The following is a 19,391-nucleotide window of genomic DNA, read 5'->3' on the forward strand; positions in this document are numbered from 1 at the left end:
AAAGAACGATAGCAAAGTACGAGGAGGAACTTTGTCCAACAAAAGAGGAGAAGGAGCGACAACATCAACTACTGGATGTTTATTATAAGAAACATCATCAAGTTGTGTTACACAGAACAGGTTTGTTTACTTCTTACTCTCACATCTTTACTAACTTTATATTTCATTATTTACACTATTCTTAAATATATTGTGCATAAGAAGTTTGGTTGTCTTGTGAGGATGATGTACATACAGTCGCGGTCAAAAGTTTACATACACTTGTAAAGAACATCATGTCATGGCTGTCTTGAGTTTCTAATAAATCCTACAACTTTAATTTTTTTTTGTGATGTAGTGATTGGAGCACATACTTGTTGGTCACAAAAAACATTCATGAAGTTTGCTTCTTTTATGAATTTATTATGGGCATACTTGCCAACCTTGAGACCTCCGATTTCGGGGGGTGGGGGCGTGGTCGGGGGTGGGGCGGAGGGCGTGGTTAAGATGTATTTATATATAAGAAATACTTGACTTTCAGTGAATTCTAGCTATATACAGGTAAAAGCCAGTAAATTAGAATATTTTGAAAAACTTGATTTATTTCAGTAATTGCATTCAAAAGGTGTAACTTGTACATTATATTTATTCATTGCACACAGACTGATGCATTCAAATGTTTATTTCATTTAATTTTGATGATTTGAAGTGGCAACAAATGAAAATCCAAAATTCCGTGTGTCACAAAATTAGAATATTACTTAAGGCTAATACAAAAAAGGGATTTTTAGAAATGTTGGCCAACTGAAAAGTATGAAAATGAAAAATATGAGCATGTACAATACTCAATACTTGGTTGGAGCTCCTTTTGCCTCAATTACTGCGTTAATGCGGCGTGGAATGGAGTCGATGAGTTTCTGGCACTGCTCAGGTGTTATGAGAGCCCAGGTTGCTCTGATAGTGGCCTTCAACTCTTCTGCGTTTTTGGGTCTGGCATTCTGCATCTTCCTTTTCACAATACCCCACAGATTTTCTATGGGGCTAAGGTCAGGGGAGTTGGCGGGCCAATTTAGAACAGAAATACCATGGTCCGTAAACCAGGCACGGGTAGATTTTGCGCTGTGTGCAGGCGCCAAGTCCTGTTGGAACTTGAAATCTCCATCTCCATAGAGCAGGTCAGCAGCAGGAAGCATGAAGTGCTCTAAAACTTGCTGGTAGACGGCTGCGTTGACCCTGGATCTCAGGAAACAGAGTGGACCGACACCAGCAGATGACATGGCACCCCAAACCATCACCCAACCATGCAAATTTTGGATTTCCTTTGGAAATCGAGGTCCCAGAGTCTGGAGGAAGACAGGAGAGGCACAGGATCCACGTTGCCTGAAGTCTAGTGTAAAGTTTCCACCATCAGTGATGGTTTGGGGTGCCATGTCATCTGCTGGTGTCGGTCCACTCTGTTTCCTGAGATCCAGGGTCAACGCAGCCGTCTACCAGCAAGTTTTAGAGCACTTCATGCTTCCTGCTGCTGACCTGCTCTATGGAGATGGAGATTTCAAGTTCCAACAGGACTTGGCGCCTGCACACAGCGCAAAATCTACCCGTGCCTGGTTTACGGACCATGGTATTTCTGTTCTAAATTGGCCCGCCAACTCCCCTGACCTTAGCCCCATAGAAAATCTGTGGGGTATTGTGAAAAGGAAGATGCAGAATGCCAGACCCAAAAACGCAGAAGAGTTGAAGGCCACTATCAGAGCAACCTGGGCTCTCATAACACCTGAGCAGTGCCAGAAACTCATGGACTCCATGCCACGCCGCATTAACGCAGTAATTGAGGCAAAAGGAGCTCCAACCAAGTATTGAGTATTGTACATGCTCATATTTTTCATTTTCATACTTTTCAGTTGGCCAACATTTCTAAAAATCCCTTTTTTGTATTAGCCTTAAGTAATATTCTAATTTTGTGACACACGGAATTTTGGATTTTCATTTGTTGCCACTTCAAATCATCAAAATTAAATGAAATAAACATTTGAATGCATCAGTCTGTGTACAATGAATAAATATAATGTACAAGTTACACCTTTTGAATGCAATTACTGAAATAAATCAAGTTTTTCAAAATATTCTAATTTACTGGCTTTTACCTGTGTATATATATAAAATAAATACTTGAATTTCAGTGTTCATTTACAAACTACAACTCACAAACACTTTAGAGTTAGGCGCCGCCATCAGAATGTGTACTTAAACTTATAAAGATCACATGGATATTTTTCAGTGAGTTGATTCACCAAAACTAACCTGTTATACAGGAGGAAAAAGCACACAGGACATTTCAATTGTTCACAGACTGGTCGCGCTCATCAGAATGACAAGACACTTCCGGTCTGCAGGTGATAGCATTCAATTGGGGAGAAACACCCTACTGCCCCCTACTGACCAATGTGAGTACTGATAAATGTGTAATGACAGCTCCAAAAACGAATTCAAACCACAAAATAAAATAAATAAATCAAAAAATGTGACACATTATGGGTGGGTCACATATGCATGTACAGTAGATGGCAGTATTGTCCTGTTTAAAAGTGTCACAACATTGCTGTTTACGGCAGACGAACTGCTTTACGGTAGACACTGTTGTTGTGTGTTGTCAACACGTCACTCAGGTCCGCCTGAATTTCGGGAGTTTTTCGGGAGAAAATTTGTCCCGGGAGGTTTTCGGGAGAGGCGCTGAATTTCGGGAGTCTCCCGGAAAATCCGGGAGGGTTGGCAAGTATGATTATGGGTCTACTGAAAATGTGACCAAATCTGCTGGGTCAAAAGTACACATACAGCAACGTTATATGCAGTATATACAGGACTGTCTCAGAAAAATAGAATATTGTGATAAAGTCCTTTATTTTCTGCAATGCAATTAAAAACATGAAAACGTCATACATTCTGGATTCATTACACATCAACTGAAATATTGCAAGCCTTTTATTATTTTAATATTGCTGATTATGGCATACAGCTTAAGAAAACTCCAAAATCCCATCTCAAAAAATTAGAATATTTCCTCAGACCAAGTAAAAAATAAAGATTTATAACAGCAAAACAAAATCAAACATTTGAAAATGTCAATTCATGCACTCAGTACTTGGTTGGGAATCCTTTTGCACGGATTACTGCATCAATGCGGCGTGGCATGGAGGCAATCAGCCTGTGGCATTGCTGAGGTGTTATGGATGCCCAAGATGCTTCAATAGCGGCCTTTAGCTCATTTGCATTATTGGGTCTGGTGTCTTTCAGCTTCTTCTTCACAATACCCCACACATTCTCTATGGGGTTCAGGTCAGGGGAGTTGGCAGGCCAATCGAGGACAGTAATGCCATGGTCAGTACACCAGTTACTGGTGGTTTTGGCACTGCTGGATCATGCTGGAAAATGAAATCATCATCTCCATAGAGCTTTTCAACAGATGGAAGCATGTAGTGCTCTAAAATCTCTCGAAGCGTCTGACTTGGGCTATGGAAAAGAAGCACTGGACAGTTGCAGAGTGGTCCAGAGTCCTGTTTTCAGACAAAAGCAAGTTTTATATTTAATTTGGAAGTCAAGGCGCTAGAGTCTGGAGGAAGGCTGGAGAGAAGCAAAATCCAAGTTGCTTGAAATCCAGTGTGAAGTTCCCACAGTCAGCAATGGTTTGGGGAGCCATGTCAGCTGCTGGTGTTGGGCCACTGTGTTTAATCAAGTCCAGAGTCAATGCAGCTGTGTACCAAGAGATTTTAGAGCATGACATGCTTCCATCTGTTGAAAAGCTCTATGGAGATGATGATTTCATTTTCCAGCATGATCTGGCACCTGCCCACAGTGCCAAAACCACCAGTAACTGGTGTACTGACCATGGCATTACTGTCCTCGATTGGCCTGCCAACTCCCTTGACCTGAACCCCATAGAGAATTTGTGGGGTATTGTGAAGAAGAAGCTGAAAGACACCAGATCCAATAATGCAAATGAGCTAAAGGCCGCTATTGAAGCATCCTGGGCATCCATAACACCTCAGCAATGCCACAGGCCGATTGCCGCCATCAATAAATTGCTATGTCCGTGTGTTTCCTTCTTGGCCTCAGGATTTTAAACTGGACTAGGAGGTCTCACTCTGTGCATCGCTCTCAGCACCTGAGCATGTTAATTCCACAGAAGACTTACATGAACAAAGTGAGCCTCTTGTCAGTCATTCACAATCTTTGTTTCGGCTACTTGCAATTCTCCTCCACACGTTTTCCTGTGTGCAGTAGTGTTGGCGACACTCACTTTCATGTTGGAGATGGAACTAGTCATTCTAATACAACGCTGTAGTACAGGCCTCCATATAACTGCCCGGGATATGCCTGTTATATGATTCTTTAATTTTGGACCTTTTAGAATCAGCATTTTTTCGTTCTTTGTGTCAAGGAGGTGAAATTAGTTCTGAAAACTTTTGACAAGTTGACTTCATGTCCATTAAGACTTTTCAAAGTGTAGAATACCATCCGCCTTAAACACAATATTTTACTTTGAAAGTAAACTAGATAATTTATTTTGTGTTTATGCATGACTTCCTGTCCCACACGAGCAGATTTTAGCTCAATTGAACCGCCTTGTTGTGTCGACCACTAAATATAGAAGCCAGGCGGTGCAAACTGACACATTGACTTGAAAACAAAAACGGAACGAGTCTGTCGCCGTTCCACATCCAGTGGAAATCCCGGTTACACTTACAAACGTTGCTTGGTGAGATCAATGACGAAACGAAGGCACGAAGCAACAGGAAATACACTTTCAACCCACAGCACTCGCAGTGAGCGAACTTGACCACAAGATGGCGCCATAGCAGAGAACAATACAGAATACAGATTTACACTGTAAACAACCTCATCTTCTCTCCAATTTTATACATCAGTAACTGACATTAAAATCACAGGGGGTGCTGGAGCCTATCCCAGCTGCACTCAGGCAGCAGGGAATTCATCGCAATTTAGATTTTAGGCCATATAAGTGGTCTTATTTTCCTGTGAATAATGTTGTAAAGAGCAGTGTGTTTGTTTTCAGGCCAATTCATATAATAACTTGTTATTTTAAGTTCATGTGAACTTACTGACTGAATCTGGACATTTCTCAAGCATGTTTGTCATTTTGTGTCCTGCAGACGTCTGTGAAGAACAACTTCTGCCTGAAAAACAGGAGTGTAGCTTCAGGATGGTGAAGGAGGATCCATTAAAGAGGAAGACCAGGTGCCTCTGCCTCACAATACGAAGGTCCTGAGTAGTCTTGGGTTCAAACCCGGGCTCGGGATCTTTCTGTGTGGAGTGTGCATGTTCTCCCCGTGACTGCGTGGGTTCCCTCCGGGTACTCCGGCTTCCTCCCACCTCCAAAGACATGCATACCGTATTTTCCGCACCATTAGCCGCACCTAAAAACCACAAATTTACTCAAAAGCTGACAGTGCGGCTTTTAACCCGGTGCGCTTTATATATGGATAAATATTAAGATTCATTTTCATAAAGTTTCGATCTCGCAACTTAGGTAAACAGCCGCCATCTTTTTTCCCGGTAGAACAGGAAGCGCTTCTTCTTCTACGCAAGCAACCGCCAAGGTAAGCACCCGCCCCCATAGAACAGGAAGCGCTTCTTCTTCTACTGTAAGCAACCACCCGCCCCCGGAAGAAGAAGAAAAAACGCGCGGATATCACCGTACGTTTCATTTCCTGTTTACATCTGTAAAGACCACAAAATGGCTCCTACTAAGCGACAAGGATCCGGTTCATGAAAAGACGCAATCTCTCCATCCGCACACGGATTACTATTTCACAGCAACTGATATTCCTGTGAACCGCACTGTGGAACGGGAGCACGTACGGTGAATATTCGCACCACAGGGAATGAGAAGTCATCCTTCACTGTGGTTCTAGCTTGCCATGCTAATGGCCAGAAACTTCCACCCATGGTGATATTCAAAAGGAAGACCTTGCCAAAAGAGACCTTTCCAGCCGGCGTCATCATAAAAGCTAACTCGAAGGGATGGATGAAGAAAAGATGAGCGAGTGGTTAAGGTAAGTTTAAGTTTACGCGAAGAGGCCGGGTGGCTTTTTTCACGCAGCTCTGTCCATGTTGATATACGTATGTTTGTGATTGCACATTTGCGTACATTTTGGGAGTGAACAGAGTTGTTAGAACGCTGGTTTTTAATATATTATTAAAGTTTGACTGACCTATCTGACTGTTTTTTTGACATTCCTTTAGCGCAGTTAGATGCGGCTTACAACACGGGGCGGCTTATTGGTGGACAAAGTTTTGAAATATGCCGTTCATTGAAGGCGCGGCTTTTAACCCAGGGCGCCTTATGGTGCGGAAAATACGGTAGGTTGATTGGCAACACTAAATTGGCCCTAGTGTGTGAATGTGAGTGTGAATGTTGTCTGTCTATCTGTGTTGGCCCTGCGATGAGGTGGCGACTTGTCCAGAGCTCTTAGCATCTACTTATATGCCCGCTTTCTCTTAATAAAGTTAACCCAATGAATGAAACGTTATCACTGTCAACAATTGTCTGATTGTTCCTGGTTTGTTTTACTTGCTTTGATGGTTATCAGTGCTATGCATCCAAGGCACTTTATGATGCAGTCCAGTCAACCACTCTGTCTGTTAGAGAAATTAATATTTTGATTTAACAATTATTATATTATTTATTCTAATTGGATTCATGAATTATTTATTTTACAATATTAAGGAATATACTTTGCTATTTGAAGAAAGTAGTATCATTTAGTATTTGAATGTACAAACCCCGTTTTCATATGAGTTGGGAAATTGTGTTAGATGTAAATATAAACGGAATACAATGATTTGCAAATCCTTTTCAACCCATATTCAATTGAATATGCTACAAAGACAAGATATTTGATGTCAAACTCATAAACTTTATTTTTTTTTGCAAATAATAATTAACTTAGAAATTCATGGCTGCAACACGTGCCAAAGTAGTTGGGAAAGGGCATGTTCACCACTGTGTTACATGGCCTTTCCTTTTAACAACACTCAGTAAACGTTTGGGAACTGAGGAGACACATTTTTTAAAGGCCTACTGAAAGCCACTACTACCGACCACGCAGTCTGATAGTTTATATATCAATGATGAAATCTTAACATTGCAACACATGCCAATACGGCCGGGTTAGCTTACTAAAGAAGTGCCGTGGTTTTTCGAAGCAAGCCACTTGAAGATGTCTAAACAACCTCGCTCCAACATATCTCTCCGACCTCCTTCAGCCTAACTGCCCCACCCGATCCCTAAGATCAGCCGATCAGCTGCTACTGACGGTCCCTGACACAAGGCGGAAGCTTAGAGGTGACAGAGCTTTCGCCGCTGCTGCTCCCAAGCTCTGGAACGAAAACATACTTTTATTCCATGGCTTTTAACACTGAGTGATATCCATCCTGCTATGGCGCCCCGTAATACACCTGCTGTGAACCTGTTTTAATGTTCTATTTATTTTAGTTATTTATTTTTTATCGTGCTCTGTTTGTGTTGTGATTCTCGTATTATCTTTTAACCTGCCCATTGTACAGCACTTTGGCTACCTCTGTGGTAAATTTTAAATGTGCTTTATAAATAAAGTTGATTTGATTTGAAGAGCCTTTCTGAACCTTTCTGGGCTTTTGTTGGATGGACACAATATTACAGATTTGAAACTCTGAAATTAGACAATTCTTTACTATTTCTTCTTTCCTGTATATTCTCTGGAGCAAAACAAACAAACAAAGAATACAAATAACTTGAAAGTTTCCATTCTTCCAAAGGCAAAGGAGTTCATTTAAGAAAAAAACTACGGAATTGACCACTTAAAATAATTTTTAGGATGTTGTTTTGCAATTGAAGACAACACTTGTTCCTTCTGTGATAGGGAAACAAAATAAACAGTTTATTTTATGAATGTATGCAAAGTAAATCTATGTGGGATGATGTACAATATTGGCCTTTGTCTGACACTCCACACTTGTTTTCTGAAATTTGTATTGTTTTGGGGATGTTAAAAAGAAAAGGAAAAAAAAGAAAAAAAAATGTTAAAACACAATAATGGGATTTTTTGTGTGTATTATCCACATATGTAAGTTGGTAAAAACAAAACCATCCTTCCACAAACAATTCAGTCATTTGCTTTCATTTTTATATTGCATAAAGGTCTGGGGACATACATATAAAACAATCACAACACAATCATCATATTACAAAATAGGAGTACTAAAGATCATTAATAAAATGGATTATAGAGACCCAACAAATGATTCATAAATTCATACGTTTTAAAATTGTATAAAAGACAACTGTTCAAATTATACTGTTTTGGATTTAATGACCTCTTTAGTAAAATTGTTCTTCTTGTAATAGTTTATGTCAATATAAAAGTACACAATGTTGCATGTTAATGCATGTAATGGACTGAACAAAAACAGTGTATAAATATAAAAGCATATTAAAAAGAATGTTACACAAACAACAATGTCACACATGTTATATGTGCTGATGTTGTTAGAAAGTCCAAATGAAAGTCTTGACAGTTTATTTCAAATCCTGCAGTTTCATTTGCTGCTGCTGTTCTCACCAGCACACTTGTGTTTCTTACACTGGTACTTGGACGAGAATCTTTCATCACACACACTGCAACTCGACACTTTCTCTACTGTGTGTCTTTTTATGTGTCTTATGAGGTTTGATTGGTCACAAAAGCTTCTGTTGCAGATTGAACAGGAAAAGAGTTTTTCACCAGTGTGTGTTCTCAGGTGTACTTTCAAACACTGATTTTGTGCAAAACTTTTACCACAGATTGAACAGGAAAAAGATTTTTCGCCAGTGTGCGTGCTCATGTGTACTTTCAAATGGGGACTTTGTGTAAAACCTTTACCGCAGACTGAACAGGAAAAAGGTTTTTCACCAGTGTGGGTTCTCATGTGTACTTTCAAATGTTGCCTTTGTACAAAATATTTACCACAAATTGAACAGGAATGTGCTTTTTCACCAGTGTGTGTTCTCTTGTGTCTTTTCAAATTCTGACTTTCTGTAAAACCTTTACCGCAGACTGAACATACAAAAGGTTTTTCGCCAGTGTGCGTTCTCATGTGCACTTTCAAATTGTGACTTTGTGTAAAACCTTTACCACAGAGTGAACAGGTAAAAGGGTTTTCTCCAGTGTGTGTTCTCATGTGTCTATTCAGATAAGAACAATAACGAAATGTTTTGTCACAGTGAGAACATTTCAAGCGAGTGTGACATGTCTTATCATCTTTAAAGTCTTCATCATCAGTGTCAGGAGAGTGTGACGTTGTGTCCTCACTATCTGATAGTGGAGCTAAGAGCTTGTCTGCTTGTGATCCTCCACAGTGGTCTCCATCAGCTTCTGTTGTCATGTGTTGTGTTGAGCTGCTGCTCTTCTCCTCACTTTCACCTTTGACCTCATCATCTTCACCCTTCACAGGGACACCAGTCACTGGGAACTCCACCAGATCTTCAAGACATTCTCCCTCCTGACTAACGATGTGTTCTGCTTCTTCCTCTTTAATGTGGGGGGGCTGTGGTTCCTCCTCCTGCTCATGAGGTAGAGGTTCTTCTTCGACATCTGCGGGACAGGAGAAAACAAACATTCTTTAGAAAAGTCCAGCTTTGCTCAGTCACATGAGACATTTTCCTGCACCAACATATGATCTCACAATCTCATCAGTTTGGTCGCTGATAAAAAAGCCTTGCCTGTACCGGAAGTAGCAGACGAGTAGCGTGACGTCACAGGTTGTGGAGCTCCTCACATCCGCACATTGTTTACAATCATGGCCACCAGCAGCGAGAGCGATTCGGACCGAGAAAGCCACGATTTCCCCATTAAGTTGAGCGAGGATGAAAGATTTGTGGATGAGGAAAGTGAGAGTGAAGGACTAGAGGGCAGTGGGAGCGATTCAGATAGGGAAGATGCTGTGAGAGGCGGGTGGGACCTGATATTCAGCTGGGAATGACTAAAACAGTAAATAAACACAAGACATATATATACTCTATTAGCCACAACACAACCAGGCTTATATTTAATATGCCACAAATTAATCCCGCATAACAAACACCTCCCCCCTCCCGTCCATATTACCCGCCGATACAACTCAAACACCTGCACAACACACTCAACCCCACAGCCCAAAGTACCGTTCACCTCCCCAAAGTTCATAAAGCACATATATTTCCCCAAAGTTACGTACGTGACATGCACATAGCGGCACGCACGTACGAGCAAGCGATCAAATGTTTGGAAGCCGCAGCTGCGTACTCACAGCACCGTGTCTTCGTATCTAACTCAAAATCCTCCTGGTAAGAGTCTCTGTTGTCCCAGTTCTCCACAGGCCAATGGTAAAGCTTGACTGTCATCTTCCGGGAATGTAAACAATGAAACACCGGCTGTGTTATCCGGCACAACAGTCAGGGGGTGCATTCTACGGCGGGGGTGCGTTATCCGGCACAACACTTGCCGCAATACACCGCTTCCCACCTACACATTTCTTAATAATAATAATAATAACTGGGATTTATATAGCGCTTTTCTAAGTACCCAAAGCCGCTTTACATGTAGAACCCATTCTTCTTTGCTATCTCCATTGTTCATTGAACAAATTGCAAAAGATTCACCAACACAGATGTCCAGAATACTGCGGAATTTTGCGATGAAAACAGACGACTTAATAGCTGGCCACCATGCTGTCCCAAAATGTCCTCCACAATCCGTGACGTCACGCGCTGACGTCATCATACCGAGACGTTTTCAGCAGGATATTTTGCGCGAAATTTAAAATTGCACTTTAGTAAGCTAACCCCGGCCGTATTGGCATGTGTTGCAATGTTAAGATTTCATCATTGATGTATAAACTATCAGACTGCGTGGTCGGTAGTAGTGGGTTTCAGTAGGCCTTTAAATGGTAGTAAAAAAATAAGTGTAAAAGGTAAAAAAAAATAGAACTAAAAACAATTAAAACATAAAACTAAATTGTATTGTTTTTTTTATATTGCTATTGTTATTTAAATCTATTTTTTACTAATTTTTTACTTGTTGTGGTTTATTTGTAACCAACTTATATCCGTTTTTTTTAAAACTATATTTAAAGTTGAGTCCCTGCTTGGCACTCAGCATCAAGGGTTGGAATTGGGGGTTAAATCACCAAAAAATGATTCCCGGGCGCGGCCACCGCTGCTGCCCACTGCTCCCCTCACCTCCCAGGGGGTGATCAAGGGTGATGGGTCAAATGCAGAGAATAATCTCGCCACACCTAGTGTGTGTGTGACAATCATTGGTACTTTAACTTTAACTTTAACTTATATCCGTTTTTTTTAAACTATATTTAAAGTTGAGTTTTGGTAATAAAATAAATACTGGTGTTTTCCAAATTAATGAATAATTGCGTAATTAATCGTGATTACAATATCAATCACAATAATAGTGATTATTATTTTTTGCCATAATGGTCCGGCCCTAACTGTACCCTTTTTAAACAACAGAGGGTGTAAAACACAATCTATTCTACATGTTTCATTAACTCAACTTTATCTTTCATGCATCTAAAGGATATAAATATCATTCAATGACGTGTCTTTTTACATCCATCCATCCATTTTCTACCTATTGTCCCTTTTGGGGTCACAGGGGGGCGGAAGGCGGGGTACACCCTGGAAAATTTCACATAACCATTTAACTATTTTTTTAAATGTTATCCTAATTAAAAATGTATCCTCCAGTTTGTGGCTATTATAAGGCATATTTCCAGAGGATATGCATTTTTACAGCATGTTTTAAAGAGATAGCATTTAAAAAATGACTTCTGGGTATATTATATTGATCAACTAATTCTTATTTAGGGGGATTAGTGAGCGGAATAGAGGCGCTCCCGTTGACTCCATTGTTAGATTTTGCTAACGTTTGTTTACGACTTGGAATGCATAAACAATATAAACATGTTATTATTTTACATATGGATTGTGAATGATAGACACCATTTTAAAAATAAAATCTACATCCTGTGAACGGGTTGATGCTGTGGTGAAAATGATAAATTAAATACATGTCGGGAAAATGCAAATTTCAGCAAAAATGGCTGGCAAACTTTTTAAAACCTGTTTAAATATTGTTGGCGGTAAACCCAGAGAGGCATGTGTATGTTGTAAAATGATGTTAGAATTAGCTTTATTATTTGGGTTCAGGGGGCCCTGTCCCCGGCCCAGCTCTCACTTGTTCCACCACTGGTCATTGTGATTATATGATATATTCCAAATGTCATTTTCTTGTCAATAAAGTTAGTAAAGATGTGAAAGTAAGAAGTGAACAAACCTGTTCTGTGTAACACGACTTGATGTTTCTTGAAAACAGCGTCCAGTAGTTGATTGTTTTCCTCTTTTGTTCTAGAAAGTTCCGCCTCGTATTCTGCTATCGTTCTTTCTAACACTACAAATATTTCTTCAACGGCAGCAGTTAGTCGCTGATCCACCAACGCTCTCAACATTTGTAATGTAGACATTTTCACACAATCACAACACTTTACTCTCACACTTGATCTCTACTTAGCGATGTGTTGATAACTTCTGTTAGCAGCTAACAAGCTAAGCTAACTAGCGAGCTAAGCTAACTAACAAGCAAAGATAGCAGGAGAAGCGGCACAGTGCTTCTAGCGCATCGAGACGACTTTATCCTTGAATAAATAATCAAAGATGTATTTTATACGACTTAAATATTTCAAACTGGGGAACAAATAATAAGACTGACTTATTAGCGTCCTGCTCGCTTCTTTCTCCGTCGATGTGCTTTCACGACAGTTAGCACACTTCTTCTTCTTTGGTTTAATGGCGGTTGACAAGCAACCTTGTGGTGCGCATTACTGCCATCTACTGAAATGGATTGTGAACCTACTCTATATTCTCTTAATTTAACCCAGTGTTTTTTAAATATGTGTATATTGCTTTATATCCTATATGTTCTGAATTCAATCCTAATATCTCTTCTACTGCTAACCTAATATTCTCTTTCGCTAACTTATTTCCCAGTATTTGCCTTTCTCTATTGTATTTGCTACAATGTATTAAAAGATGTCCTACACTTTCTATGTGATGACAACAGTCACACAGTCCTGTATTATGTTTCCTATCAATGTCAAGCAACTATTTAGATTTGTATGTCCTAATCTCATTCTAGTAATAATGTCTTCTTCCTTCCTATTTCTATTCCTCCTCTCATTACACCTACTCTCCTCTGGACTTTGTAATACTTTCTACCTTTTCTTTCCTTATTCCAATCATCTTTTTATTGTCTTCTATCTTAATGATGTTCTTCACTTCTTCTTTACTGTGGTTCATCTCCATGTTTACTTCTGTTTTAGTGTTTGTTTGTTTTGTGTATCTATCTGCTCATTCATTGCCCACAACTCCTACATGAGCAGGTACCAGAGAAATGTTACCACACTTCCTGCTTTATTTATTCTGCAGATTGCCTGAACTATGAATGATGGAGGGCGAGTTCTTGGTTTCTTATGTGGGTTTATTGTTAGGCAGTTTCATTAACGTCCTCCCAGCGCGGCAACAACACACAACGACGTCATGTTTTCGTCTACCGTAAAGCAGTTCGACTGCCGTAAACAGCAATGTTGTGATACTCTTAAACAGGACAATACTGCCATCTACTGTACATGCATACTGTATGTGACAATAACATCTAGGGCTTTTAGGTGAGCGCCTGGTGGCCTGGTCCCTATGGGGACTTAGTTTTTTCTAAGTGTCAAAAAGTCAGATTTTTTTCTAAGTATCAAAAAGTCTGGATTTTTTTCAAGTGTCAAAAAGTCTGGATTTTTTCTAAGTGTCAAAAAGTCAAGATTTTTTCTAAGTGTCAAAAAAAATCTGGATTTTTTTCCAAGTGTCAAAAAAATCTGGATTTTTTTCTAAGTGTCAAAAAGTCGGGATTTTTTTTGTCAAAAAGTCAAAAGTTTTTCTAGGTGTCAAAAAGTCGGGATTTTTTCTAAGTGTCAAAAAGTCCGATTTTTTTTCTAAGTATCAAAAAGTCTGGATTTTTTCCAAGTGTCAAAAAGTCTGGATTTTTTCCAAGTGTCAAAAAGTCAGGATTTTTTCTAAGTGTCAAAAAGTCTGGATTTTTTCTAAGTGTCAAACAAATCTGGAATTTTTTCTAAGTGTCAAAAAGTCTGAATTTTCTTTGGTCAAAAAGTCAGAAGTTTTTCTAGGTGTCAAAAAGTCGCAATTTTTTCTAAGTGTCAAAAAGTCCGTTTTTTTTCTAAGTGTCAAAAAGTCTGGATTTTTTCCAAGTGTCAAAAAGTCTGGATTTTTTCCAAGTGTCAAAAAGTCTGGATTTTTTTTGTCAAAAAGTCAGAAGTTTTTCTAGGTGTCAAAAAGTCGCGATTTTTTCTAAGTGTCAAAAAGTCTGGATTTTTTTCCAAGTGTCAAAAAGTCTGGATTTTTTCCAAATGTCAAAAAGTCTGGATTCCTTCCAAGTGTCAAAAAGTCTGGATTTTTTCTAACTGTCAAAAAACCCTGGATTTTTTTCAAAGTGTCAATAAATCGGGATTTTTTTTGTCAAAAAGTCAGAAGTTTTTCTAGGTGTCAAAAAGTCGGGATTTTTTCTAAGTGTCAAAAAGTCTGGATTTTTTTCTAAGTGTCAAAAAAATCTGGATTTTTTTCCAAGTGTCAAAAAGTCGGGATTTTTTTTGTCAAAAAGTCAGAAGTTTTTCTAGGTGTCAAAAAGTCGGGATTTTTTCTGAGTGTCAAAAAGTCAGATTTTTTTATAAGTATCAAAAAGTCTGGATTTTTTCCAAGTGTCAAAAAGTCTGGATTTTTTCCAAGTGTCAAAAAGTCTGGATTTTTTCTAAGTGTCAAAAAGTCTGGAATTTTTTCTAAGTGTAAAAAAGTCTGGATTTTTTTCTATGTGTCAAAAAGTCTGGATTTTTTCTAAGTGTCAAAAAGTCGGGATTTTTTTTCAAGAGTCAAAAAGTCGGGATAACATTTAGAAAAAAATCCGATTTTTTTGACACTTAAAAAAAATCCTGACTTTTTGACAAAAAAATTCCCGACTTTTTGACAATTAGAAAAAAAAATAGACTTTTTGACACTTGAATTTTTTTTTTCGAATTTTACACAAATAGAAAAAAAATCCTGATTTTTTGACACATAGAAAAAAATCACAGTATTTCCAAGAACGGGGTCAAGCAGAATTTTGACAGAAGCATTTTGCTTCATTTTTATGTATTTTTATATTTTGTCATGAAACCCTGAATTGCTCCGTCGTAAGAACATCAGACTTTCATTCTGAGTTTCCGGGTTTCAAGTCCCTGCTTTGCTGACCAACAATAGGCTCCGAGATGGCCCAGCAAAAGTCTCCTTCTTGCCCTCAAAAGTCAGTATAATAAGTCCAGTTCTGTTTTCAATAATGATAAATGAAGTATGTAGTGAAGTGGAAGGGTTAGTGGAGGTGGCACTGTTTGTCATGATGGAGTGATGTGGAAGAGAGCTAGAAATACACATCATAGAGAAAAGAAGATTTATAAAGTAGTGAATAGAGTTCAAGAATGGGGAACAGCTTGAGGTTTAAGATTCTCTGTTGGAAAGACTAAAGTCTTGGATTTTACAAAGAGGAAGGAAATACAATAGAGAAAGGAATATACTGGAAAGTAAGTTAGCGAAAGAGAAGATTAGGTTAGTAGTGGAAGATATTTTAGGATTGCACTCAGAACACATAGGTTATAAAACGTTGTATATACATTTAAAAAAACACTGGGTTAAATAAAAGATAATAGAGTAGGGTTCCACCTCGGTCCACACTCCATTTCAGTAGGGATAAACAAAGCTGTCACGCCAAATTTCTTCCCCCTACAAAAACCTTCCCCCCATCTACTTCCGGGGTCATTTTCTCTTACGTCATTTCGTCTAACTTACGTCATTTCCTCTTACGTCATTGACAGCGATCGATAACACTTTGGCTTTGACACAGGACAGCAGCACACACAATATTGTAGTGAAATGGTTTCAACAATAATGTTGATTTAAAGTACAGACATTTAACAGTATTATATATTAATTAATATTTTTTGCACGTTGCCACGAAGACAGAAGTTCCCAGCAGCGGCCCTAACACTCCGCCTGGAATTTTTCGAAGCCTGCTGGTTTTTGACATAAGTCCCCTGGGAAAGATAAAGACAAATGTCATTCGGTAACACCACCATTTTCAGGAGATTTGGATTCTATCGATCGCTGTCAATGACGTAAGAGGAAATGACGTCAGTAAGAGGAAATGACGTAAGAGGAAATTACCCGAGGACGTAAATGGGGGGGGGGGGGGGAAAGACATTTGGCGTGACAGCTTTGTTTATCCCTCACAAACTTTGACCTCGACCAATTGGACATGCGCAGAAGCCAACTTGGAAGTGGTCCATTGAAAGGTTGATAGCGCGACCTCCTGTACTGTAGAATGTAGTATGGACCATAGGACAGGACGAAGACCTCCTGTACTGTAGAATGTAGTATGGACCATAGGACAGGACGTTAAGAAGCTGTGGAGGCCTAAGATGCTCTACTAGTCTGCTGGAAATCCAAAGAAGAACGATGACAAAGCAAAATGGCGTTTGACGGAAAAGGCCTAAACGTGGCCATTATTGTTTCTCTATTCGTATTTAGTGCATACATGTACGCATATATGTCGTGTAGTCGATGAAACATTGTTAGTCATTGTTTGTATCCGGATACATTAGTCTGAGCGCACTTTATCAAGTCTTGTGCTAGTTAGCTTAGCTTGCTAGTTAGCTTAGCTTGTTAGCTGCTAACAAAGAGACGCGGACGTTATCAACACATCGCTAAGTAGAGATCAAATGTGAGTGTAAAGTGTTGTGATTGTGGGAAAATGTGCGAAAGAACGATAGCAAAGTACGAGGAGGAACTTTGTCCAACAAAAGAGGAGAAGGAGCGACAACATCAACTACTGGACGCTGTTTTCAAGAAACATCAAGTTGTGTTACACAGAACAGGTTTGTTGACTTCTTACTCTCACATCTTTACTAACTTTATATTTCATTAGTAACACTTTTCTTCAATAGGAAGATGCTTTGTCTTGTGGGGATGATGCAATGCTTTCATTGAGATTCTTCATGAAAACGAGACAGTTTGAGGTTGATGTTCCTCTCAGTTTGTAACAATGTGTGATTGATTGATTGAAGGACTTATGAGAAGTTTGCATAGGAAAGGGTACACTTTCATCACGGTACACATTCACTGCTACAAGAAAGCCTGAGATGGTTTCACTTGAAATATATATTTTAACTCACACAGAACTATGTAGAAAGTAGCATTTAAAGCACAAAAATACTGCAAGAAAATAAACTTTTAAAAAAAGCAAAAGGCTTTTTTCTATTCCCAGTTACGAGTATCCGCAACCTGTAATGTCTTTTCAAAGCGACTTTGAAGGAAGTAAGGGATTTACACTCTTTTATGGCTATTGATAGGGAGGTCCACATTTTGGTGGTATAGCAGGCAACCAAATGAGATCCTTTTTTTGCAGTGAGATCTGGGTTAAATGTGATGTGTACAACTACCTCTGGTGTTATAATGGTGAATATATTTTGAAGTATCTAGACTGGTACATGGGTATTTTAGTGGTATGGTGTATCTTCTACACCAGACCAACTGCAAGAAGATGTACTCTGTCGGCGACCAAGAGCCTCCCCACGTTAAGGAAAGGTGAGATGTTGATTTTGTTTTGAGCTGTCTGGAGTTAGTTTTTTAGGGCTTTTAAGGCGTCACGGTACCAAACATGAACTCTACTCAAAGTGGGGTTAAATGATGTTAGAGTCTAAAGTACAATGCTACCCATAAGAGTAGTTCTACTATGTAAGAACAGAATTTGTCGGTTGATTCTTTGACTGCCTTAGTAGTCATTTTTTCACTAGAGAGATTAGTCTCTATGATGCAGCCAAAATTGGTAATCTCATTTTTGTTTGTTGTAATATTGTCACCCACTTTGACTGTGAAGTTATCTACTTTTCTGGGGTTAGGAATTGACCCAAAAACCTGTGTACTTGCAAGTACCTAGTGTTAGTTTGCCAGAGGATTCTAGCTTCACTTGTTTTGTGGCCATCAGCCTCAGTTCTGTGTTTCTTTACGGGTACAGAAAATGATGGAATGATCACTTAAGCCACATACAGTAGTTCCACTTGTGGTGATCTTAGACTGGTCAGAAGTAACAACGAGGTCTATGAAGGTTTAAAAGGACTCACTCACCCTGGTAGTTTGCTTAATGAGCTAAGTGAGGCAATGTTGGTGGCACAGCTTAGTGAAGGTATTAAAAATGGGTGCATCCTTTCAGGACATTTCTGTGTTCCAGTCCCCAAGAAGATGTAAACCTGTATCAACATGTTTACACAAAACTCACACACTCACCAAATAAATTTTATACTGTAACCAAATCTAATTAGTTATAATTTTACTTCCTGATTGTGGCCTGCATGCAACAATAAGTGAAAGTAAACATTTATTTTCAATAACCAAAGTACCGTATTTTCCGCACTGTAAGGCGCACCTAAAAACCACAAATTTTCTCAAAAGCTGACAGTGCGCCTTATAACCCGGTGCGCTTTATATATGGATAAATATTAAGATTCATTTTCATAAAGTTTCGGTCTCGCAACTTCGGTAAACAGCCGCCATCTTTTTTCCCCGTAGAAGAAGCGCGCGGTGCATGCTGGGATATGTGACGTTTCATTTCCATTTGTGTGTTTATGGAAAGACCCCAAAATGGCTCCTATTAAGTGTGTTGTCTGTCTAATTATAAATAATGCAGACGAGGCGTGTTAACTGAGTTCTCAACGTTTACTCACAGCGTGCTCATAACCACATTCTAACTCCCAGCATACAACAACGCTTCTCAGGGCTACCGCGCATGCTCGTCACTATCGTTGCATGCTGGGTAGTGTAGTTGTTATATTTGCTAGCTCATAACATCACATTAAGAGACACGCTTACGCGCTTAATTCAATACTCGCCGTCATTCCGGGTGGATTGACAAAAGACCTCCAGCCGCTAGATATTGGTGTCAACAGGGCATTCGAAGCTAGACTGCTAACTGCGTGGGAACAGTGGATGACAGAAGGCGAACACACGTGACTTTCACCAAGACAGGGAGGCAGGGAGACAGCGCCAGACGACATTTTGGATCCCACATTCGCCCAACTTTTCAATTCGGACAACGAAGGAGAATAATTCGAGGGATTTATGAATGAAGAATAACTTCAGAAAGTGAGCGTTATGTTTATTTTGTGTGTTGTGACATTAACGTTCGAGCAACATTATGTTGCTATTGCTCTGCACTATTTTGAATTTTACTATGTTTGTGATT

At 39.3% G+C, this 19,391-nt stretch overlaps 3 protein-coding genes across 11 annotated transcripts in view; 1 reads left to right on the forward strand and 2 right to left on the reverse strand.

Moving 5' to 3' along the window:
• LOC133575717 (uncharacterized) overlaps nucleotides 1-19,391 on the reverse strand; it is a 215,002-nt gene that overhangs the window by 78,408 nt on the left and 117,203 nt on the right. The gene's annotated exons all lie outside the window — the stretch shown is intronic.
• Nucleotides 1-19,391, forward strand: part of LOC133575695 (uncharacterized) — a 196,419-nt gene that overhangs the window by 361 nt on the left and 176,667 nt on the right. The window contains exon 1 of one of the 4 annotated variants that reach the window (XM_061928453.1): nucleotides 1-120. This exon is cut by the window's left edge and continues 361 nt beyond it. In XM_061928453.1, coding sequence (XP_061784437.1) covers nucleotides 1-120 — 120 coding nt within the window. Of the gene's footprint in view, nucleotides 121-16,613; nucleotides 17,029-19,391 lie in introns of those variants that run through there. The other 3 variants (XM_061928455.1, XM_061928450.2, XM_061928451.2) reach the window with 3 other exon arrangements.
• Nucleotides 7,901-19,391, reverse strand: part of LOC133575751 (uncharacterized) — a 381,675-nt gene continuing 370,184 nt past the window's right edge. The window contains exons 1-2 of one of the 2 annotated variants that reach the window (XM_061928566.2): nucleotides 12,345-12,842; nucleotides 7,901-9,608 (exon numbers count right to left, since the gene is read on the reverse strand). In XM_061928566.2, coding sequence (XP_061784550.1) covers nucleotides 8,575-9,608; nucleotides 12,345-12,531 — 1,221 coding nt within the window. In that variant the 5' untranslated portion in view covers nucleotides 12,532-12,842 and the 3' untranslated portion in view covers nucleotides 7,901-8,574. Of the gene's footprint in view, nucleotides 9,609-12,344; nucleotides 12,843-19,391 lie in introns of those variants that run through there. The other variant, XM_061928567.1, reaches the window with a different exon arrangement.

The sequence above is a fragment of the Nerophis lumbriciformis genome, linkage group LG33 (genome assembly GCF_033978685.3).
Source record: "Nerophis lumbriciformis linkage group LG33, RoL_Nlum_v2.1, whole genome shotgun sequence".
Classification (NCBI taxonomy): Eukaryota; Metazoa; Chordata; class Actinopteri; order Syngnathiformes; family Syngnathidae; genus Nerophis; species Nerophis lumbriciformis.